Below are 25,836 nucleotides of genomic sequence, written 5' to 3'. Positions count from 1 at the left end.
CATTATTTTCAAGTACACATGAAACATTCCCCAGGATTTACCACATTAACCCACAAAACAAGTCTCCATAAATTTAAGAAGACTGTATTTAAGAAGAAGTATCTTTTCCAACCACAACAGTATGAAACTAGAAATTGAATACCAAAAATAATCTGGAAAGAATAAAAAAACATGGGCTAAACAACATTCTAATAAATGATGAATGTGTCAACTAAGAAATCAAAGAGGAAGCCAACAAATACATGGAGACAACTGAAAATAAAAACACAACAGTCCAGTATCTTTGGGACAGAGCAAAAGTAAAGTTCTAAGAGGGAAGCAATACAGGTCTACCTCAAGAAACAAGAAAAATCTCAAATAAACAACCTAATCTTACACCTAAAGGAGCTAGAAAAAGAAGAATAAACAAAGTCCAAAGCGAGTAGAAAGAAGGGAACAATAAATATTAGGCCAGAAATAATGAAATAAAGACAAAAAACACAGTAGAAAAGACCAATGAAAAACCAAGAGCTGTTTTTTGGAAAGATAAACAGAATTGATAACTTTTAGCTAGATTCATGAAGAAAAAGAGGGTACTCAAACAAATAAAATCAGAAATAAAAGAGGAAAAATAATGGACACCACAGAAACACAAAAGATTATAAGAGAATAGTATGAAAAATTATATGCCAACAAATTGGACAACTTAGAAGAAGTGGATAAATTCCTAGAAACATACCATCTTCCAAAACCCAATCAGGAAGAAATAGAAAATTTGAACAGACCAATTACTAGTAATGAAATTGAAATAGTAATAATAAAAAAAACTCCCAACAAACAAAAGTCGAGGACCAGAGGGCTTTACTGATGAATTCTACCAACATTTAAAGAAGAATTTATACCTATTCTTCTCAAACTATTCTGAAAAATAGCAGAGGAAGGAAATCTTCCAAATTCATTCTGAGACCAGACTTACCCTAATATGAAAACCAGAAAAAGACACTACAGAAAAGGAAAACCACAGGCCAACATCTCTGATTAACATAGATGCAAACATCCTCAACAAAATATTTGCAAACCAAATTCAATAATACATTTAAAAAGTCATCCACTACAAACAAATGGGATTTATTCAAGGTTACAAGAGTGGTTAACTATTCACAAATCAATTAATGTGATACATCACATTAATAAGACAACGGGGAGGGGTGCCTGGGTGGCTCAGTCGGTTAAGCGTCTGACTTCAGCTCAGGTCACGATCTCGCAGTTCATGGGTTCGGGCTCTGTGATGACAGCTCAGATCCTGGAGCCTGCTTCGGATTCTGTGTCTCACTCTCTCTCTGCCCCTTTCTCTCTCTCTCTCTCTCTCTCTCTCTCTCTCTCTTTCTCCCTCCCTCCCTCAAAAATAAATGGATAAAACATTGAAAAAAATAAGAGAAGGGAAAAAACCATATGATCATCTCAATAAATTCAAAAGAAATATTTGACAAAATACAATATACATTCATGATTTAAAAAAAAAAAACTCTCAATATAATAATAGTCGCAAAGGGGCGCCTGGGTGGCTTAGATGGTCAAGTATTCGACTCTTGATTTTGGCTCAGGTCATGATCTCATGGTTTGTGAGTTCAAGCCCCTCATAGAGATCTGCACTCTCAGTGCTTGGGCTTGTCTCTCTCTCCCTCTCTCTCTGCCCCTCTTGTGCATGCTCCCTCTCTCTCTCTCAAAAAAAAAAAAACACTTTAAAAAGATAATAAAAAATATTTAAAAAATTAAAATAATGGCCATATATGAAAAACCCATAGCTAACAACATACTTAATGGTGAAAAACTGAAATCCTTTCCTCTAAGGTCAGGAATAAGACAAGGATGTCCACACTCAACACTTTTATTCAGTATAGTATTAGAAGTCTTGGCTGCAGCAATTAGATGAAAAAAAAAATTATAAAGGCATCCATATTGGTAAAGAAGGAGTAAAACTGTTACTATTTGCAGATTACATGATACTATATATAGAAAGCCCTAAAGACTGCACCAAAAATCTATTAGAACTGATCAACCAGTTCAGTAAAGTTTCAGGATAAAAAATTAATGTACAGAAATCTGTTCCATTTCTATACACTAATAATGAGGTAACAGATAGAGAAATTAAGAAAACAATTCCATTTAAAATTATACCAAAAAAAAAAAAAAAAACCCAACCCACCTAAGAAGAAAGTAAATGAAGGAGGTAAAACACCTATACTCTGAAAACTGTAAGACATTGAGGAAAGAAACTGAAGATGACCAGAACAAATTAAAAAGGTATGCCATGACCATGGGTTGGAATAATTAATATAATTAAAATGTCCATACATTGTCCATACCCAAAGCAATCTACAGATCAGTGCAGTCCCTATCAATACAAAGAGCATTTTTCACAGAACTAAAGCAAATAATTATAAAATTTGTATACAGAGTATTATGCTATGTGAAATAAGTCAGTCAGAGAAAGACAAATACCATATTATTTTACTCAGATGTGGAATTTAAGAAACAAAACAAAAGAGAAAAAGGGAACAAAAAAGAGAGGCAACCAAAGAAACAACTATAGAGAACAAACTGATGGTTACCAGAGGGGAGGTTGGTGGGGGGATGGGTGAAATAGGTGATGGGGATTAAGGATGCACTTGTGATGAGCACCAGGTGATGTATGGAATTAACGAATCACTATATTGTACACCTGAAATTCATATAACATTGTGTGTCAACTAACAGGAATTAAAGCAAAAACTAAAAAAAAATAAAAATAAAAACATTAATAGACTTTTTAAGGAGTTCAATTTTACAGAAAAATTGAATAGAAGACACAGGGAGTTCCCATATATTCCTCCCCCCTCCTCCAGTTTCCCCTCTTATTAACATCTTGCATTGGTGTGGTACATTTGTTGCAACTGATGAATCAATATTGATACAGTATTATTAACTAAAGTCCATAGTTTACCTTAAAGTTCAGTCTTTGTTGTTGTACATTGTATGGGTCTAGACAAATGTATAATGACATGTATTCAACATTACAGTATCCTAGAAAATCGTTTCACTGCCCTAAAATTCCCCCGTGGTTCACCAACTCATCCCTCCCTCCTTTCCTCCAGGCCTTAGCAACCACTAATGTTTTTACTGTCTCCATATTTTTGCCTCTCCCAAAATGTCATACACTTGGAATCATACAGTATGCAACCTTTTCAAATTGGCTTCTTTCACTAAGCAATATGCATTTCTTGGTAGCTCATTTCTTTTTGTTAATGAAGGATATTCGACTATCTGGAAGTCCCATGGTTTGTTTATTCATTCACCTACTGAAGGACTTCTTGGTTGCTTCCAAGTTTTGGTAATTATAAATAAAGCTGCCAAAAAATCTGTGTGTTCATTTCTGTGTGAATATAAATTAATGTTTGGGAAAATACCAAGGAACACAATTGCTGAATTATATGGTGAGATTATGTTTAGTTTACAAGGAACTGCTGAACCGTCTCACAAAGTGGCCATACCAGTTCACATTCCCACCAACCATAAATGAGAATTCCTGTTGCTGCACATCCTCATCAGCAATTGGTGTTCTCAGTGTTTTAGATTTTTGCCATTCTAGTAAGTGTATAGTGGTATCTTGCTGTTATTTTAGTTTGCAATTCCCTATTTACATGTAATGTGCAGCTTTCAAATGCTTATTTGCCATCTGTGTATCTTCTTTGATGGGGTGTCTGTTCAGATCTTTTGCCCATTAAAATTTTTTTTTTACCTTTATTTATTTTTGATAGAGACAGAGCATGAGCAGGGGAGGGGCAGAAAGAGGGGGACACAAAATCTGAAGCAGGCTCCAGGCTCTGAGCTGTCAGCACAGAGCCCAATGTGGGGCTCGAACTCACAAACCGCGAGATCAGGACCTGAGCTGAAGTCGGACGCTTAACTGACTGAGCCACCCAGGTTGATCTTTTGCCCATTTTAAAACTTGGATTGTTGAGTTTATATACATCTATCTATCTATCTATCTATCTATCTATCATCTATCTATTATCTATCATCTATTATCTATCATCTATCATCTATTGATCTATCTATATATCATCTATCATCTATTATCTATCTATCTATCTATCTATCTATCTATCATCTATCTATCTATCTATCTATCATCTATCTATCAATCTATCTATAATACCTGCCTTTTATTGAATATGTGTCTTTCAAAGATTTTCTCCCAGGCCGTGGATTTCTGTTTCATTTTGTCAGCAGTGTCTCTTGTAGAGCAGTCTTTCATTTTAATGCAGTCTAAGTTATTGGTTATTTTTTTCATGGAGTATGCTTTTGGCATTGTATATTAAAATTCATCCCAAACCCAAGTTCACCTACATTGTCTCCTAAATTATCTTCTAAAAGTCTTACAGTTTTGAGTTTCTCATTTTGGTCTATGGTCCATTTTGATTAATTTTCATAAAAGATGTATGGTCTATGTCTAGGTTCATTTTTTAAAAATATGGATGTCCAGTTGTTCCAGGACCATTTATTGAAAAAGATTATCCTTTACCCATCCAACTCCCTTTGCTCCTTTGTCAGCAATAAGTAGACTGTATTTGTGTGGGTCTATTTCTGGACTCTTGGCTCTCTTCCATTGCTTGTTTGTTCACTACCACACTTTATAGCTTTATAGTAATTATTAAAGCCAAATAGTGATGACCTCCAATTTTGTTTTTTTCTTTCAGTATTGTATAGGCTATTCTGAGTTTTTTGCCTCCCCATATAAATTTTAGAATCCATTTGCCAATATCCATAAAATGTCTTGCTGGGATTTTTATTAGGATTGTGCTTAAGGTACAAGTTGGTAAGAACGGACATCTTGACAATATTGAGTCTTCCTATTCATGTAATGGAATGTCTCTTCATTTCTTTCATGAGAATTTTATAGTTTTTCTCATACAGATCTTATACATATCTACATGTTAGATGTATACATAAATGTTTCATTTTGGGAGGTGTTAATGTCAATGACAACTGTGTTTTAAATTTGCAATCCCAGTTGTTCAGTGCTGGTATAAAAGAAAGTAATTGACTTTTGTATATTAACTTTGTATCCTGTGACCTTTATTCATTCAAGGAGGGTTTTTGTTGTTGTTGATTCCTTGGAATTTTCTAGAGAGAGTCACGTCATCTGTGAACAAAGAAAGTTTTACTTCTTTCTTCCCAATCTGTATTTTCTTTTCTTGTCTTATTGCAGTAACTAGGACTTCCAGTATGATGCTGAATACCAGTAGTGAGGTTAGACATCTTTGCCTTGTTTCTGATCTTAATGGGAAAGCATCATTTCCCAAAACTAAATGTAATGTTAGCTTAGGTTTTTGTAGATATTCTTTATCAAGCTGAGTAAGTTCTCCTCTACCGCTGGTTTACTGGGAGTTTTTATCATAAGTGGGTATTGGATTTTGTAAAGTATTCCCTCATCTAGTGATATGATCATGTGATTTTTCTTCTTTAGAATGCTGATGTGATGAATAGCATTAATTGATTTTGCAATGTTGAAGCTGGTTTGCATACCCAGAATCAATCCCTGTTAGTTGTGATGTGTAATTCTTTTTATGCATTGTTGGATTTGACTTACTAATATTTCGTCGAGAATTTTTGCATCTATTTCATGGGAAATATTGGTCTGTAGTTTTCTATTCTTGTAATATCTTCTATCTCATAAAACAACTTGGGAAACATTCCATCCTCTTCTATTTTTGGAATATATTATATACAAATGATGTAATTTGTTTCTTAAATGTATGGTAGAATTCAACAGTGAACCCATGTGGGTTTGGTGCTTTCTGTTTTGGAAGGATAGTAATTACTAATTCAATTTCTTTTAAATATTGTCCTATTTGGATTATATATTTCTCTTTGTGTGAGTTATGGAAGATTGTGTCTTAATCGGTCCATTTCATCTAGGTTGTCAAATTTGTGAGCATAGAGCTGTTCCTAACATTTCTTCATTACCCTTTTAATGACCTTGGGATCAGTAAGTATGGCTCCTCTTTCATTTATGATATTAGTTATATGTGGCTTCTCTCGGTCTTCCTATGTTAACCTGGCTAGATATTTATCAATTTTATTGATCTTCTAAGAACAAGGTTTTGATTTTGTTGATTTTCTCTATGGACTTTCTATTTCATCAATTTCAATCAATTTCATTGATTTCTGCTCCAATTTTTATTATTTCTTTCCTTCTGCTTACTTTTTATTTAATTTGTTCTCCTTTTTCTAGTTTTGTAAGGTTTGGAAACGTTGATTTTAGGTCTTTCTTTTTTTTTAATTTTTTATTTTATTTATTTTTGAGAGAGAGAGAGCATGAGCCAGGGAGGGGCAGAGACAATGGAACAGAGGATCTAAAGTGACTCCGCACTGACAGCAGCAAACCTGATGCAGGGCTCGAACCCACAAACCATGAGGTCATGACCTGAGCCAAAGTGGGTTGCTCAACCAACTGAGCCACCCAGCTTCCCCAATTTTAGGTCTTTCTTATTTTCTAATATGTGCATTCAGTGCTGTAAATTTCCCTCTAATACCATTTTTGCTGTATCCTACAAATTTTGATGAGTTGAATTTTCATTTTAATTTAATTGAAAATATTTGTAACTTCTTTTCAAATTTATGTGGTATTTAGAAGTGTGCTGTTAATATCCAAATAATTTGGGGTTTTCCAGATATCTTTCTGTTATTAATTTCTAGTTTAATTCCCTCATGGTCTGAGAGCAGGCATTGTATGATTTCTATTCTTTCAAATTCTATTCTTAAGGGGTGTTTTATGGCCAAGAATGCGATTGATCTTAGTGAAAATCCCAGGTGAGCTTGAGGAGAATGTGTACTCTGCTGTCATTGGATAAGTATTCTATAGATGTCAATTAGGTCCAGTTAATTAATGGTACTATTCATGCCCTTACTGATTTTATGCCTGCTGGATCTGTCAATAATGAATAGAAGGAATTTGAAAAGTGAGTAAGAGTGAATTCCTCTATTTCTCTTTGCATGTATATCAGTTTTTCCTTCACATATTTTGATGCTCTGTTGTTAGGTGCAAACATGTTAACTATTGTCATGTCTTTTTAAAGAATTGACTCCTGTATCATTATGTAAGCCTCTCTTTATCCCTTATAATTTTTTTTTTTTTTTTTTGCTTTAAGGTCTGTTTTATCTAAAACTAATATAGCTACTCCAGCTTTCTTTGGATTAGTCTTGACATAGTATGTCTTTCTTCATCCCTTTACTTTTAATCTGTGTCTTTATTTGTAAAGTAGACATTGTTTTCTATTCATTGCCCTTAGTTCTCTGTTTCTTTTTCCTTTAAAATATTTTTTTTGTCTTCTGTAGTTTTAATTGAACATTTTACATGATTCCCCCTTTTCCTCCTCTCTTTGCATATCAATTAGACTTTCTTGGAAAGATATATATATTTATTGCCGTTTTACTGTTTGTTTTGCCCTCGAGTCTGGAGATTTTCTCTGATCCTTTCTTGTCTTTGTCACTTTTGTTTTTTCCTTTCCACTCAAAGAGTCCCCTTTAATATTTCTTGCAGGGCTGGTTTAGTGGTCACAAACAACTTTAGTTTTTATTTGTCTGGGAAAGCTTTTTTATCGTGTTTCCCTTGAGTTTGTAATATGCCTTTACGTCTAATCCAAATCCTCTTTCAAATATTACTATAGCATTTCATGGAAAGTGCAATTACTTTACCAATTCATCTCTCATCTTTTATACCATTTTAGTTATTTGTTTCACTTATCCATAAGCTTTAATCACTATTATTATTTGGAACAAACTGTTACCTGTTAGATCAGTTGAGAATAAAAAACATTAAATGATTTTAATCTTTTAATATAGATAAGAAATAACAAGTGTTGGCAAGGATGTGGAAAAAAGGGAACCCGTGTGCACTACTGTTGGGAATGTAAATTAGTACAGCCACTCTGGAAACCAGTATGGAGGTTCCTCAAAAAATTAAAAATAGAAATACCAGATGATCCAGTAATTCCACTGCTGGGTACTTACCAAGAGAACAAAAACAGTCATTTGCAAAGATACATGCACTCCTATTGCAGCAGTATTTACAACAGCCAACACGTGCAAGCAACCTAGCTGTCCACTGATAGATGAATGGATAAAGTAGATTTGGTGTATATATACAATGGAATGTTAGCCACAAAAAAGAATGAAATATTGTCATTCATAACAACATGGATGGACCTAGAGTGTATTATTCTAACAAAATAAGTCAGAGAAAGACAAATACCATATGGCTTCACTTATATGTGGAATCTAAAAAACAAAACAAACACACATACATAAAACAGAAATAGTCTCATAAATACAGGGAACAAACTGGTGGGGGTTGCTGGAGGGGAGGAGGTCAGGGATGGGCAAAATAGGTGAAGAGGATTAAGAGGCACAAACACCCAGTTATGAAATAGATAGGTCATGAGGATGAACAGTACAGCATGGGCAATATAGTCGGTGACACTGAAATGACACCGAAATGACTGTACAGTGACTGATGGTAACTACACGCATCAGGGCAAGCATTGTGCAATGAATGTATAGACTTGTCAAGTCACTATGCTGGACACCTGAAACTAATATAACACTGCATGTCAACCATACTCCAATTTTAAAAATAAAATGAAAGATTTCACTTTACCTTGATTTATCTCTTCCCTCCCTTTATGCAGATTTGAGTTTCTGACTTACATATTTTTCCTTCTTGCTGAAGAATTTCACTTAACATTTCTCGTGAGGCAAGTCTACTGGTGACAATTTCTGTCTGTTTCTTCTCTGAGGAAGTCTTTATTTCTCCATCTTACAAGGACAATTTGCTGAGTACAGAGTTCTAGGTTGGCAGCTCTTCTCCTTCAACAGTTTAAATATTTCATACCACTCTCTTCCTGCTTGCATGGTTTCTGAAGAGAAGTTTGATGTAATTCCTACCCTCGTTTCTGTGTAGGCAAGGTGTTTTCCCCCTCTGGTTTCTTTCAAGATTGTCTCCTTGTGTTTGACTTCTGCAGTTTGAAATGTTATGCCTAGATGTAGATTTTCTGGTATTTATCATCCTTGATGTTCTGTATCTGAGATTTGATGCTTGAGATTAATTTTAGAAAATTCTCAATCATTATTATTTCAACTATGTCTTGTTTCTTTCTTATTTTGGTATTCCCATGATGCATATTTTACCCCTTCTGGAATTTTCCCACAGCTCTTGGATATTCTGTTCCGTCTTTTTCATTCTTGTTTCTCTTTGCATTTCAGTTTTGCAAGTTTCTATTGACATATCTTTAAGCTGACTGAATCTTTTCTGGGTTAGTGTCCAGTGTATTGATGAGTTCATTGAAGGCATTCTTCATTTCTGTTATAGTGTTTTTTAAAAAAAAATTTTAATGTTTATATTTTTTTGAGAGAGAAAGAGAAAGAACGTGAGCAGGGGAGGGGCAGAGAGAGAGGGAGACACAGAATCAGAAGCAGGCTCTAGTTTCTGAGCTGTCAGCACAGAGCCTGATGTGGGGCTCGAACTCAGGAGCCTTTGGGCCATGAGATCATGACCTGAGCCCAAGTCGGCTGCTTAACCAACTGAACCACCCAGGCACCCCATCTGTTATAGTGTTTTTTGATTTCTAGTACATCCACTTGTTTCCATCTATCTGCTTGTTTTGCCCGTTTATTCTTGCATGTTGTCCACTTTTTCCTTTCAAGATCATAGTGTATGAGCCATAGTTGCCTTAAATTCCCAGCTGGCAGTTTCAGTATCTCTGCTATAACGGAGTCTTGTTCTGATCCTTGCTCTGTCTCTTCAAAATGTGTTTCTTGTCTTTTAGTACAACTTATAATTTTTTTGTGTGTTGGAAGCCAACATGATGTATTGGGTAAAAATGAACTGAGGTAAAAAAAAAAATGAACTGAGGTTAAGTAGGGTTTTATGTGAGGTTTTACATATATGTGGCTATAGGTTAGGCTGTATTTATTGTTTGTTATGGATATCAAAGGATAACATTTCCTCTGGTGTCTTTGCTTTTGTCCTCTGCTGTCTTTGAGCTTCTCTAGAGCCTTCCTCTTAAATTAGGTCTGAGGGGCACCTGGGTGGCTCAGTCAGTTAAGTATCTGACTCTTTGATTTTGTCTCAGGTCATGATCTCACAGTCGTGAGATCAAGCCCCACGTTGGGCTCCAGGCTGAGTGCTAAGCATGGAGCCTGCTTGGGATTCTCTCTCTTTCCCTCTCTCTCTGTCCTTCCCCCCCACCACACACACACACATAAGCTCTCTCAAATAAATAAATAAATAAATAAATAATAGGTCTGAGACATGTAGCTTTTTTAGTTGTGTCCCCCTGTTATTATACAGGAGCCTTATTGACATGGGTGTGAGGTGTGAGGTGTGACAGGGAAGTGTTCTACAGTCCATGATTAAGTCTCAATCTTTTCATAAGCCTGAGCCCCTGGGCTATCACCTTCACAAGTGCTTTTCAGTTGTTTGTTTCCTTCTTAGATGAGACAGGAAGGCTAGAGGAGGCTGGAGTTGGATATTTCCCTTCCCTCAGGTCGGTTAAGCTCTGGTAAAACAGAAGGCAGGCCTTAAGATGAAAAGAATGCTCTGAGTGTATTTCAGAATGGCTGTTTTCCCTCTCCCCGTGCCAGAAGCATGAAGGGATTTTTCTCTGACTCTAATTGTGAGAACTTGGTAGCTCTTCTGGGGATAAAACTCATATAAGTATAGGGGACCTTGAAAGACTGTTCTTCTTGGAGTTTTTAACTCTCAAACTTGTCCACACCAAGCTTCTAGCCTAGTTTAGGTTTCCCACCCTGGTACTCTTTTCCATGGAGTCTCTTCTCCTATAGGTGTGATTGTCTTTATCTGCCTCGTTGCCTCTCAAATTTTGGGGGGCAGCACTTGTGATCTTGAAACTCTGATACATCTAAGAACAGTTGTTGGTTTTCAGTTGCTCATCTTTTTTCCTTGTGGTGAGGTCGGTAGTGATGACTCTTTCAAGCTCCTTACATGCCAGACTGAAACATGACAGTGTTTTTGAAGAGCAAAAGTTTTTAATTCTGACAAAGTCAAATTTATTGATTTTTTTTCTTCTATAATCTGATTTTTATGTCATGTCTAAAAATCTTTGCTGGGGCACCTGAGTGGCTCAGTTTGTTAAGTATCCAACTCTTGATTTCAGCTGAGGTCATGATCTCACAGTTTGTGGGACTGGGCCCCACATCGGGCTCTGTGCTGACAGTGTGGAGCCTGCTTAGGACTCTCTCTCTCCCTCTTTCTTTCTCTGCCCTCCCCCCACTTGCTCTCTCTTTCTCTTTCTCAAAATAAATAAAATAAACATTAAAAAAAAACCTTTGGCGGGGCACCTGGGTGGCTCAGTTTGTTAAGGGTCCAACTTCAGCTCAGGTCATGATCTCACAACTCGTGAGTTCAAGTCCTGTATCAGGCTCTGTGCTGACATGACAGCTCAGAGCCTGGAGCCTGCTTTGGATTCTCTGTCTCTCTGTCCCTCTCTCGCTCACACACACACACTCTCTCTCTCTCAAATATAAACATTAAAAACATTTTTTTAAAAAATCTTTGCCAAACTCAAGTTTGCTAAGATTTTCTCCTAGAAGTTTTAATAGTTTTAATCTGTTTTGAGTTATTTTTTGCATATGGTGTGAGGTAAGGTTAGAGGCTTCATTTTTTTGCATATCCAGTTGTTGAAAAGATTTCTTGTAAAAATTTATTTTTTGAAAAGATTATCCTTTCTCACTGAAGTGTCTCAAGCATCTTTGGCAAAAGTCATGTGTGTGTGAGTCTACAGACTGTCCCCTTGATCTCTTTGTCTCTCTTTGTGTCTGTACCATGACTTTGATTCTGGAGCTTTATAATAAGTCCTTAAACGGTGTAATTAATGTAAGTTATCCAAAATTCAACACTCCTTTGCAAAGTTGTTTTCGCTAGTCTAGGTCCTTTTCATTTCTATATAAATTTTAGAATCCACTTGTCAAATTTTGCAAAAAAGTCTGCTGATATTTTTATTGGTATTGCAATAAATTTACAGATCAATTTGAAGAGTTTATACCTTAGAAACAGTGAGTCTTCTAAAACGTGAACATAGATCTCTCAATTTATTTAGGTCTTAGTTTCTCCTATCAATTGTAGCTTTCAATGTATAAGATTTACACATCTTTTGTCAAAGTTATTCATAAACATTCAATAATTTCAATGTTATTTTAAAAATGCATTTAAAAACTCAATTTCCAGGGGCACCTGGGTGGTTGAGTCGGTTAAATGTGCGACTCTTGATTTTGGCTGGGGTCATGATCTCACACTTCATGAGGGATTCTCTCTCTCTTCCTCTCTCTCTCTGCCTCCCCCCCCCCCCCCCCCGCAGCCAGCCCTCAATTCCCAAGTGTTTGTTCCTACTATGAAGATATATGATTGAATTTTGATTTTGATATTGGGTCCTGCAACTATGCTAAATTTACTCATTAGTTGTGGGGTTTTTTTTAATTTTTTAGTTCTATGGTTTTATTAACTCAAATATGACATGCACATTAGCTATCTATTCATTTTCTTCACTGCATAGCCTGACATTGGGATTGGTGATTCTGATGGCCAGCTGCACTGCTCTTTCTACAGTAGCTTTGTGATTCTTAGAGGAGACATTGTGAGAAATCCCTGCACAGTAAGATTTGCTGCACATCAGCAGCACTTCAAACTCCTTGACGTTGTGGACTAGAAACTTCTGGAAGCCACTGGGTAGCATGCGTTTTCCTTTCTTGTTGCTCCCATAACTCTTTTTAACTATCTTCTGCTTCATCAGAGGTCTGAGGGTGGCCATAATCCTGGTAGTAGTTGGCTGCCACTTGCACAGATGACACCAAGGAAGTGCCAAACTTACTCATTAGTTCTAAAAGTTTTTCTGTAGATTCCATGAAACGTTCTACATAAATAATCACATTGGTTTTGAATGAAGACCATTTATCTTTCTTTTCCATACCATATAAGTGACTAAAAATCTTAACTTACTACACTGACTAGGATCTCCAGCACAATGTTGAATAGAAATGGTAAGAGCAAACATCCTTGCCTTGTTGTTAATCTTAGTGAAAAGTATTCAGTCTTTCACCGTTAAGTAGGGTGTCAGCTATAGGTTTTTTAATAGATGTTCTTTATCAGGTTAAAATTTTTCCCTTCTTTTTCCTAATTTGATGAGAGGTTATTGGGAATGGATGGTGGATTTTGTCAAATTTTTTTTCTGCATACATGAGAATATCATGGTTGTTCTATTTTAGTCTATTTTAATATGGTGATTTACATCGATTTTGAAACACCAACCATCCTTGCATTCCTGGGATAAATTACATAATGTACTATCTTCCTACATTGTTAGATTCAATTTATTAAAACTTTGATAGTTCATGAGAGGTGATTTTCAATTTTGTCTTCTTTTCGTGTCTTTCTTTCTGGTTTTAGTAACAGCATAATGCTATGTCACATAATAAGTTTGCAAGTGTTCCTTCCCCTTCAATTTTCTGATAAAGTATGTGTAGAATTAGCATTATTTCTTTCCTTAAATGTTTACTAGATTTTGAGCCTTGAGTTTTCTCTGTGGGAAGGTTTTTAGCTATAAATTCAATTTAAAAAACAGCTATAGGGCTATTCAGGTTGTCTATTTCTTCTTGAGTTCGTTTTGGTGGTTTTTATTTTATAAGGAATTTGTCTAAGTTGTTGAATTTATTGGTATAAAGTTGTTCATAATATTCCCTTTCTATTCTTTTAATATATATAAAATAGTGCTGTTCCCTCTGTCATTTCTGACATTGTTGATCTGTGTCTTTTCTGTTTCCTGATCAGGCTGTTCTACATAAATGAGCCAAAGATAACTTCTATAGATTAACCCTATATTCTTTACTATAGCAGGCTGGGACCTGTTAGCTCAAAATTCTCCTGGTGCCAAACTCAAATTTTATACATTCGGTTGTGTTTTTTGTTTGTTTTTATTTATTGTTGAGAGAGAAACAGAAGGCAAGTGGGGGAGAGGCAGAGAGAGAGAGGGAGACACAGAATCTGAAGCAGGCTCCAGGCTCTGAGCTGTCAGCACAGAGCCCTATGTGGGGCTCAAACTCATGGACCTTGAGATCATGACCTGAGTGGAACTCAGATGCTTAACCAACTGAGCCACACAGGTGCCCCTACACATCCAGTTGTTTTAAATATAGACCAAATGAACAGATTTTTACCTCTTTAGAGCCTGTCTGCTTTGCATACCCCAGGATACAGCACCCAGCATCTGCTAGCCACAGATAAAATACTCCTGAAAGTCTCTGATCCAGATACCCTCCATTGTGCTGCTGAGCAACACCCTCTAGACACCTAAATCCTCTCTTCCATCCTCTTCTTCCTCAGGAATTTTCTTGACCTCCCCCTTTCTGGGAGGTGCTCCATGTACAGAAGACTCTGGATGGCCTCATGTGGTGAGGGAATTCCCCATACACCACCCTGTCAGTTGTCCAAATAAAGCTCATTGTGTGCTATTGCTACTTCATGGTCATTTCTTTTTTCTTCTTTAACGTCCAAGTCTCTTGAACTCACTACAAGTGGTGATTTAAAAGGGGTAGGGGGGCCTGGGTGGCTCAATCAGTTGAGTGTCCAGCTCTTGGTTTTGGCTCAGGTCTGATCTCACGATTCATGGGATCAAGTCCTGCATCAGGCTCTGCATTGCCGGTGAGAAGCCTGCTTGGAATTCTCTCCCTCTCTCTCTCTCTCTCTGCCCCTCCTTTGCTCATGTGCTCTGTTTCTTTCATTCTCAAAATAAACAAATAAACTTAAAAAAATGAGGGGAGAGAATTTTGGAAATCAAAAAATTGATATGGGGTCTACCCAGTCAGTAGGACAATCAATTGGCAAAAAGATCATGGACAGCATTAGATGGTTGGGAGTCAAAATTTGGAACAGCTCCACATCAATTTGGTGTGGCATTGCTGTGTCATATTGTACTCTATATTTTTTGTACTCTCTCCCAGTGCCTCATCATCTTGGACAAATGGTACCACCGATATTTGAGTGATCTTGTGGTATTGGAACAGACTTTTGGGGCCAGAGGCCCTGAGCGGCCCCAAGAGGGAGGTCAGGCCACCCAGCTGGTCTTCCCCTAGGCAAGCACTGGACAATATAAGACTTTTGGGCCTGAATAATTAAAAAAAAGTTGGAACACAGCCTCTGGAGAAAGGGTGGGCTAATTCTGACTCCACAACAGGCTGTAGCAAGAGGGGCTCCCCATAGCAGGCTAGTGATTTAGGGAACTCCTGAGATGGGAGAGAGACAGGTAAAAGTGGATGAGATCAAGGTGTCAGGGTGAGGCTGGTCTCCTTTGTACATGGCGGGGATACACCTTTGTAAAGAGCTAGCGTGCATCTGCTGCTCCTGTCTGCGATGGCCAACCAGTAGGCTGAGCTGGCTAGAGCATTACTTAAGATGACAAAATGCAAGGAAGTTTATATTCCTGCCTCTCCCGGGACTCCAAAGTAGGTGGTTGTCCTAGGTGCTCCAAACCATGAGGCAAGACACTTGTTGGGCTCTGCTGCTGCTTTTCATGGGTACACTGTTTCTTCAGAATGCCACTGGCCAGATAGGCAGGAGCTGGAACTCCAAGGGAGAGGACCTAAGGGAGGATTCTGGAGAAGATGACTGGTGCCCCCTAGAGGAAAAGGCAGCACAATACCACCATGATAGTCAAAAAGGAACCAAATAAACTATCTGGGGAGGATTAGGGCAGTTAGTAGAGATGTTGGCATCTCAGAGTTAAGTAATCCTCATCCTGGTATTCCCAATGTAAAGGCTGGCTTTTGCCTCATGACCAATCAATGGACTTTGCCAATGCATATAGCTTTCCCTGGATTTAATTTTTTTATTTCTTTTTTTTTAAAGTTTATTTATTTTGAGAGAGAGAAAGAGAGAGAAAATCCCAAGCAGGCTCCACACTGTCAGCCTTGAGCCTGACACAGGGCTTGAATCTACGAACCATGAGATCAGGACCTGAGCCAAAATCAAGAGTCCAAATGCTCAACCGACTGAGCCACTCAGGTTCTCACTGTATTTAAAAAAAAAATTACCTCGGGGCGCCTGGGTGGCGCAGTCGGTTAAGCGTCCGACTTCAGCCAGGTCACGATCTCGCGGTCCGTGAGTTCGAGCCCCACGTCAGGCTCTGGGCTGATGGCTCAGAGCCTGGAGCCTGTTTCCCATTCTGTGTCTCCCTCTCTCTTTCTGCCCCTCCCCTGTTCATGCGCTGTCTCTCTCTGTCCTAAAAATAAATAAACGTTGAAAAAAAAATTACCTCATTCTTAAACTTTAAAAGATGACTGAATACTGAACTACACTATTTATACATGCATATTTGCATAGTGTTAAAAGTATTTTTTTTATGGTGAGTTGGGATAGCGATAAGCTGGTGGAAAGGAAGAGAGCTAGAGTATTCTGATGGGCAAGAGGCATACAGAAGTCTTCTAGGGTCCTGGCAATGCTCTATTTCTCGATCTGGACAAAAATTCATTTAGCTGAACATTTGTGCTTCATACTTTTTTTTTTGTACATGCGTTATTTATTTTCCACAATAAGAATATTTAAAGGAAAAAACGTGAACTAAGACTCACTGAGTATTTGAAGAAAACCCTTGATATGAAAGTAAAAAAACCCAAATAAAGAGAAAATCAGACCCCAGAGGAAAGAGAAATTCAGGAAATGAAGAGAACTTAAAAAGAAAAAGTTAATTTGGTCAAAGAAATTCTTTGAAAAATTACATCCTCAAACAAGAACAAAATGTAATAAAAAATGACATAAAGACCCAAAAATAGACAAAAGATCTAAATAGACACCTCACCAAAGAAGACATACAGGTGGCAGATAAGCATATGAAGGGACTAACATCATATGCCATTGGGGAATTTCAAATTCAAACAACAGTGAAGGGGCGCCTGGGTGGCTCAGTCAGTTAAGTGCCTGGCTCTTGACTTCAGTTCAGGTCAGGTCATGATCTCATGGTGTGTGGGATCGAGCCCCATGTCAGGCTCTGTGCTGACAGTGCGGAGCCTGTTTGGGATTTTCTCTCTCCTTCTCTCCCTGCCCCTCCTTCACATGTGCTCTCTGTCTCTCTCAAACTAAGTAAAAAAACTTTTTAAAAATTAAAAAAATAATAAAACGAGATGCCATTACAGTCCTATTAGAATAGCTAGAATCCAAAGCACTGACCATACCAAATGCTGTCAAGGATGTGGAGGAACAGGAAATTTCATTCACTGCTGGATGGAATGCAAAATAGTGCAGCAGCTGTGGAAGGTAGATTGGCAGTTTTTTACAAAGCTAACCATAGCCTTATCACACGATCTAGCAACTGTGCTCCTAGATATTTACCCAACTGATTTGTTATGTCCAAACAAAACCTAGACAAAAATGTTTATAGCACCTTTATTTATAACTGCCAAAAAGTAGAAACAACTAAGACATCCTTTAATGGGTAAACAAATAAACAAATTATGCTATGTCCATAAATGGAATATTATCTGGTGTTTTAAAAATGAGCTATCAAGCCCCCAGAAGATATGGATGAATCTTAAGTGCATAGTGCTAATTGAAATCAGTCTGAAATGCTACTTACTGAATGAGTCCAACTAAGGAGGTTAAATGGATGAAACACAAGGGATTTTTTAGGGCTATGAAACTAGTCTATATAATACTGAAATGATGGATACATGATATTGTTCATTTGTCAAAACCCCATAGGGTTTTACAGTACAAAGAGTGGTGGGGAAAATCCTATGATGGAATGTAGAGTGTGACAAAAAAAAAATCTTATGTATTACTAATGTATGAAACAACCTCACTGAAGTGGGGGTGGGGTAAAGGTGCTGATCTACGTCTTTGGAAATGAGTGGAGTCTGTAAGACTAAGGGCAAAAAGGACTGCATATAAGTACCATACTCTTGTTGATAAAGTTGTTTCATATAGGTAAATGAGTTAGCAATTCTGATATGGTTCTGTGTGTCTAGAATTGAATAGTAAATGGATGGCAAAGGGTAGAAGCCAGGTTTCTCACTGGTGCAGTGTGAGTTTACAGATAAGGAAGGGGAGAGGCTAGAATAATCCATATGGTAATAGAGTCAAAAACACCAGTATGAACTCATGTATGAACTTAACACAGATACAGATGGTTACATACAGAAATATTTAGAGATGTGTTTATATACACAGGCCAGTAGACACACACACACATAATCCTTGCTCTGACAGCAGAGAAGACCCAGACGCAACAACACCCCAGTAGCAACAAGCATACCTAGTGCCCAGGTCTTGGTTTCTCATACCATCCTCCAATAATAAGCACCAGGGATCCTTGGAGAAATGAATGAGTCTACGATTGGGGAAGAAAATACACAAGAAGAGCCTGGAACATCTTATAGTTCCAGAAAGGAAGGAATTGTTCAACAAATAACACACACACACAGACCCACACCACACCACACCACACCACACCATATACTGATGGGGCTATGTCAAAGGGACACAGGAGCCAACTAAAAGAGCTCCCAATGGCCCAAACTGGATCAATATGAACAACAAAATAAATAAAGAAGTACTGGATTACAACCCAAAATATAAAATAAATACTCTGGAGTCTACACTGACATTAATAAATGGTTAGATAAATTTAAAAATAGGGGATACAAATCTCCTGTGCAGAAAAATCACAAATAATTTCTGTACATACTCTGCCCTCAGAAAATGGAGTATAATTCCCTACTCCTTAAGGACAGGCTGGAGATGGTCTTTTCCTGCCCAAAAGTAAGTGTACTTTTAGAACGGGGGGGGGGGGGGGGAGAATAACTTCACAATGGAGAAATCTGACAAACACTATAGCAGCCAGGTGACCAAAATGATAATATATTGCCTTAATATGATGGGATGAAAATGTACTTTTGTTCCATGGCCTTCCTCCCGCAAACCAGTAACAACAGTCTAACCACGAAGAAAACACCAAATTCCAATACAGGAGCAGTTTACAAAACACCTGACCAGCATTCCTCAAAACTGTCAAGGTCATCAAAAACCAGGAAAGCTTGAGAAACGGTATCAGTCAAGAGGAGCCTAAGGACACATGATGACTAAAAGCCATGTGGTATCCTGGATGGGATCCTGGAGCAGGAAAGGACATTGGATACAAACTAAGGAAATCTGAATAAAGTATGGACTTTAGTAGTTAAGGATAATGTATCAAAATTGGTTCATTAAATGTAACAAATGTGCCACACTAATGTAAGACGTCAATAAACTGAGTGTGGAGTATGCAGGAACTGTCTGTACTATCTTCTCAGTTTTTCTGTAAATCTAAAATGGTTTTTGAAAATAGTTTACTTACAAAAAATAAAATAGAGAACAAGAAAAAGATATTAGAAATAAAAAATAATTACCAAGAGTAAAGAGTTGAAAAATAAAGTTGAGGAAATCTCAACATTCATAAGGAGATAAAATGCATAAACATAATGTCCAGCATCTGACTAACAGGCATACCAGAGAGAACAAAAAAAAAAAAAAATTAAAGAGTGTAAGTCACTGAAGAAATAATAGAAGAAAATGTTCCAGAAATGAGGAGATAGTCTTCAAATTGAAAGAGTCTTTCAAGTGACAAGCAAATGAACAGAAAAGGACCCACATCTATACACACCCTTGTGAACTTTGAGATCAAAGACAAATAATCTAGAAAACTTCTAGAGAGTTTTTTTTTTTTAAAGGTCACCTTTAAAAAAAGAAATAAGCAAATTTCTTTTCAGCAGCACTGGATACTAGAAAAGATTGATATGGTCTTCAAAAATTTGAGGGAAAATAATTTTGTATCTTGAATTCTAAAACTTGCCAAATAATGAACCAAATTTGAAGGCAAACTGGGGCACCTTGGTGGCTCAGTTGGTTAAGTGCCTGCCTTTGGCTCACATCATGATTTCATGGTTCCTGTGTTCGAGCCCCGCATTGGGCTCTTTGCTGTCAGCGCAGGGCCCGCTTCAGATCCACTCTGTCCCCCTCTCTCTTGGCAAATTAAAGATGTGCAGGTCTCAAAGTTTTCTTTCCATGACCTTTTCTTAAAGAAGTTTCTATACTCTGGCACAATAACCCAAGAACAAGAAAAATGTAGGATCCAAAATATAACGGAACTTTCAAGGGAGACTAGGGTATTATATAAAGCTTTAATATAAGGGAAGCAAATAGAACAATAACACAACTTTTAGTAGTATCAAAAGAACTCCATTAATAACAGGAAATATCTGTCAAAACAATAAAGATAAGTGAATTTAATTAATTAAAAGAAAAATTTCAGATCACAAAGTAAAACTCAGTATTGTGCTATACAGAAAGCAAAATGACACCAAAAGCACAAGAAACAAAAGAAAAAAATAAACTGGATTCCATCAAAATTAAAAACTTGTATGCTTTAAAATTAAAAGACAATACATAGAACATTTTTGTAAATCACATATCTGATAAGCAACTGATATCTAGAGTGTATAAAGAACTATTATAACTCCATAGAAAGACAAACAACCCAATTAAAAATGTGCAAATGATCTGAATAGACATTTCTCCAAAGAAGATATACAAATGGTCAATGAGTCTCAAATATTGAAAAGATTTTCAATATTATTAGCTATCAGGAAAATGCAAATCAAAAGCATTAAAAAGACAGATAATAACAACTGGTGGCAAGGATATGGAAAATTTGAAGTCCTCATACATTGTTGGTGGGAATGTGAAATTGTACAGCCACTGTAGAAAACAATCTGGTAGTTCCTCAATAAATTATATGATCTAGCAATTCTACTCCTATGTTATCTATCCAAGAGACATAAAAGTACAAGTCCACACAAAAACCTGTATACAAATGTTCATAACAATATTATTCATAATAGCCAAACAGTGGAAACAACCAAAATATCTATACACTCTTGAATAAATAAAACGTGATATACCCATTTAACAGAGTATTTGTCAATTAAAGAAATGAAGTGTTGACACTTGTGAGTATAAAAGATTTTATTTCTTATTTTTAAGTTTCTTTAGAAGATAATGAGAGGTGCCTGGTGCCTCATTTGGTTAAGTGTCCAACTCTTGATTGCAGCTTAGATCATGATCTCATGGTTCCTGGGACTGGGCCCCACGTCGGGCTCTGTGCTGAGAGCACAGAGCTTGCTTGGGATCTTCTCCCTCTCTCTCTGCCGGCCCCCCTCTAAAAATAAATATTTTAAAAAAGATAATGAGTTATTTAAGGCAGTATAATAATAATATATTGTGTGCTGTTATGGGTTGAGAATTATATTCCTCAAACTCATATCTTGAAGTGCTAACCCCTAATACCTCCAAATCTAACCTTATCTGGAAATAAGATCATTGCAGATGCAATTAGTTAAGTTAGGATGAGGTCTTACTGGATGGAGTGGGTCCCTAATCCCTAGGGTGGGTCTTTAATCCAATATAACTGGCATCCCTATAAAAAGGGGAAATTTAGGCAAAGGCACACATACAGGGAGAAGACACGCCAGAGTGAAGGTACTACTGAAAGCTGGGAGAGAGGCCTGGACCAGATCCTTCCCTAGCGCCTTCAGAAGGAGTATGGCCCTGTCCACACTTTCATCTTGACTTCTAGCCTCCAGAACTGTGAAATGATAAATTTCTGTGGTTTAAGCCAGTCAGTTTGTAGTACTTTGTTATGGCAATCTTACTAAACTGATATATGGACTTAAGAACACGTAAAAATAAAATATATGACAACAATAGCACAAAGGCCGAGGGAAGAGAAATAGAAGTATATGGTTAGAGTGCCATGCATCAGCAGACTGTCACAAATTAAGGATATATACTTTAAAGCGTAAAGAAGTGCCTTAAAAAGGTTATGGCTGATAAATCAACAAAGGGGATAAAATGGAATTACAAGGGGCACCTGGGTGGCTTGGTTGAGTGTCTCACTTGGTCTCAGGTCAGGATCTTAAAGTTTGTGAGCTTGAACCCCACATCAGGCTCGCTGCTGTCAGCCCAGAGTCTGCTTCGGATCCTCTGTCCCCTGCTCTCTCTGCCCCTCCCCTGCTCATGCTCTCTCTCAAAAATGAATAAACATTTTAAAAAATGGAATTACAAAAATATATTCAATTAATCTACAACAAGCTCCCCTCAAAGAGGAAAAATAACAGATGAGATAAACAGTTACATAATAAATAGCAATATAGATTTAAATCTAGTCATATCAAGCATCACATTAAACATGAAGGTCTAAATATTCAAATTAAAAAGACAGAGATTGTCAGATTGGATAAAAAACAAGGCTCAAATTGCCTACAAGAAGCCTACTTTATTTATTTATTTGTTTGTTTATTCATTCATTCATTCATTCATTCATTCATTCATTCTCAAGTTAGCCACCAGACACTCCAGGTGGCTATATTAATAACAGAACAAGTAGTTTTTTTGTTTTTTTTTTAAATGTTTTATTTATTTTTGAGACAGAGAGAGACAGAGCATGAATGGGGGAGGGTCAGAGAGAGGGAGACACAGAATCTGAAACAGGCTCCAGGCTCCGAGCTGTCAGCACAGAGCCCAACGCGGGCTCGAACTCACAGACTGCGAGATCATGACCAGAGCTGAAGTCGGCCGCTTAACCGACTGAGCCACCCCGGCGCCCCCAGAACAAGTAGTTTTCAAAGCAAAGAATATAACCAGGAATAAAAAGAACCACTTCATAATGATAAAGAGAAAAGCCAATTTCTCAAGAGGACATAATAATCCTGAACATAAATTCACCTAATAATAGAGCTTCAAAATACATGAAACAAACATTTATAGAAATGAAAGGAGTAATAAACACATCCATAATTACAGTCAGATTTCAATACCCTTTCTCAATATTTGACAGAACAAGTAGAATAAAAATCAGCAGATATACAAAACTAGAATACTACAATACTACGAATTGACCTAATTGATTTGTGGAATACTCTTCTAAATTCAGCAAAATACACATTGTATTCAAGTGCACACAAAATACTTACCATAATAGGGGTGCCTGGGTGGCCCAGTTGGTTAAGTGTCTGACTCTTGATTTTGGCTCAGGTCATGACCTCACAGTTGGTTAAGATCAAGCTCCACATTGTCAGCTGTCAGCATAGAGCCTGCTTGGATTCTCTCCCTCTCCTCTCTCTCTCTGTCTCTCTCTGCTCCTTCCCCTGCTTTCATGTACTCTCTCTTTCTCTCCATCAAAATAAATAAACATTAAAAAAAGAAAAAAACACCATAATAGACCCTATTCCATGGCCACAAAGCAGCTAAAAATTGTAAAGTTATTCATCTCATACAAAGTGTGTTCTCTGACTACAATGGCATTATAAGTCAACGACAGAAATGTATAAAATTCCCAAATATTGAAAACTAAATAACACAGTTCTAAATAATATGTGAGTTAAAAAAAAAAATGAATTCAAAGGGAAAAGAGAAAGTATTTAGACTTGAATGAAAATGGAAACAAAATATACCAAATTTGTGGAATGCATCAGAAGCAGTGTTTAGAGGGAAATTTATAACACTAAATACCACAGAAGTTTCCATCCAATAAATAGATGGAAAAGAAGAAAGATCTCAAATCTACGATTGCTCTTTCACCTGAGAAAACTAGATAAAGAAGGGAAAATGAAATACAAATTAAGAAGAATAAAGGAAATAATAAATATTAGAGCAGAAACTAAATAGAAAACAGAAAAACAATAGAGAAAAATAATAAAACCCAAAACTGGTTGATAAATGTATAAATGCCTAGGCATTTGGGGGTTGATCACAGAAAACGATATGACCACTAGGTGGCAGTAGCACACAATGAGCTTTATTTGGATGACATCTGGCCAGGTTGGCATGATGAAGGAAATCCCTCAGAGCATGAAACTGTCCACCCAGAAGGGGAGGGAGAGCAGGGAGCAAGCTTGTGTGTCTAGAAGATGTCACTCAGTCACAACACTGAGAGCCTCTGGGACATGAAGCTCTGAAGGGCAGCACCAGTGTGGAGTCTTTTATAGCTACTGGGTTTATTTTATCTATGGCTAGCAGATGTTAGGTGTACTTTCCTGGGGTATGCAAAGCAGACAGACTGCAAATGGCTAAAAAATCTGCTTGTCTGAGCTATTTTTAAAACTACTGTATGTGTAAAATTTGAGTTTTCCATCAGCAGGCTTTTGAGCTAACAGGTCCTAGGCCACTATGAATAAGCTAAAAATGTAAGGCCAATACACAAGAGGTTATCTTTGGCTCATCATATAACAATCCATCCCTCAGACCCATGTTGCTTTATAATTTTAGTTGTATGTTAATTCATAATGCCTGAGTTTGGAGCCCATAATAAAGATTTTAAAGCCCCAGAATCCTGTGAGAGTAAAAACTAGAATTTCAAAGCCTGTTTGCAGCTAGTCTGTAAGGAGAATAAGGTCAGAAAAGGAGATTTTGACTTGTTCCATTTGTTTAGTCCATAGAGTGTTATTATGGCCTCTTTGATGCATGCCTCTGGCTATCTTTAAAACACGTAGCAAGATGTGCTAAATATGCAGACCTCACTCCCCTCAGCAGCCAATAAGTCATCTAGGACTATGTGTTGATATATACCTGTCCTTGCCAGGAACTTAGGTAAGGGAAGTACACAGCAATACAGTAGGGGTTAAAGTCAGGGGTCATCTGCACCCAGCAGTAGAAGAATCTGACAGTCTTCTGGGTATTGTCCAAATGGTGTTGCCCACTCTGGCAGTAAGAGTTCCATCTGATGGGTGTCAGTTACAGATCCAGACTTGTCCTCAGTGTCTTTCGTGGAGCAAAGTACTTGAGTGGCAGATGACAGTGCCTTTCTCTCCAGATGGTGGTAGCTAAATGCTAGATGGTAAGTGGGCACAGGCTCAGGACAGTCACAGAGCTGGTTCATGTCAGGTCCTCATCCCACATTTTGCTGAAGTCCTGATCAAATAGCCTTTTAGCTCCCAACCAGGAGTTGGTAAAAATAGAAATCTTAGGAAAATGTTTGTCAAGGGCATATGCTATGGCTAGAAGTATTGCACTCGGCTCAGCCCATTGGATGCTTTGGTCTCTCCCCCATACAGAATTTGGAGTGTCTGAATATGGGCCATAGGCTGAGATTGCCCACTGTTTGGCCTTTTTATGCCCTGTGCTCACTCCATTGGTAAAGAGATCATTGACTTTCTCGTTTTGTGAGTGGGGCTGCCCTACCTCTTAGCCCCATTGAGCAAGGGATGAGACATCGCTGGGGACTTTGGCATGTTAATCTAGTGGCAGGGTATGTGGCCATGTCCTCATGGAGTCACGACACCCCATAGGGCCAGGTTAAGTTTGATCCCGTAGTAGCATTTCCATCTTAATAAAGTTGCAGCTTTAACTTTACAGGAAGCTTTTTTCCACTGTCCAGAACATAACAAGAATCTCCCCCCATAAGTATCTGGCTCTGCTCCAGCGTGGGCTTCCGTTCTGGTGAGTACCCAGTATGCCACCCATGTTGCCTCTCTAGGGGCAAACACCTGTAGGTTGAGTCTGGGAGCTGCTGGCACTAAAAGCCCATGGGTAAGCATGGACCTGTTCATTTGGTCTAGAGACTTCAGGAGGCAAATTTTGGGGTGGCCAAAGCTTCTAGTTTTAAGTCTTGCCTTCAGTTTATAGTGCTTGTTATTATGGCTCAGGTCTCCAGTGGAAAATGGAAAGCTATGGACGACTGCATAGATGGGGGCCAGCAAATACTGAAGGCGAGGAACATG

The 25,836-nt window shown here is 37.6% G+C and overlaps 2 protein-coding genes across 2 annotated transcripts in view; both read right to left on the bottom strand.

Annotated features, from left to right (window-relative positions):
• Window positions 1-12,569: 12,569 nt before the first annotated feature.
• Window positions 12,570-12,848, bottom strand: LOC123379091 (60S ribosomal protein L32-like). The gene has a single exon (XM_045033633.1). The coding sequence runs from the start codon at window positions 12,846-12,848 to the stop codon at window positions 12,570-12,572; it is 279 nt and encodes a 92-aa protein (XP_044889568.1).
• An 8,222-nt stretch (window positions 12,849-21,070) lies between these two features.
• The window catches only part of IWS1 (interacts with SUPT6H, CTD assembly factor 1), a 56,209-nt gene continuing 51,443 nt past the window's right edge, over window positions 21,071-25,836 (bottom strand). The window contains exon 16 of the transcript XR_002161335.3: window positions 21,071-21,278. The gene's annotated coding sequence lies outside the window, so the exon portion shown is untranslated. The remainder of the gene's footprint in view (window positions 21,279-25,836) is intronic.

Source organism: Felis catus, chromosome C1 (assembly GCF_018350175.1).
Source record: "Felis catus isolate Fca126 chromosome C1, F.catus_Fca126_mat1.0, whole genome shotgun sequence".
Taxonomy (NCBI): domain Eukaryota; kingdom Metazoa; phylum Chordata; class Mammalia; order Carnivora; family Felidae; genus Felis; species Felis catus.
This window is presented reverse-complemented; position numbering and strand designations above follow the sequence as displayed.

Bases quoted from the DNA above. Each gene is read 5' to 3' on its own strand.
- LOC123379091 (XM_045033633.1), bottom strand. From the start codon at position 12,848: ATGGCCACCCTCAGACCTCTGATGAAGCAGAAGATAGTTAAAAAGAGT.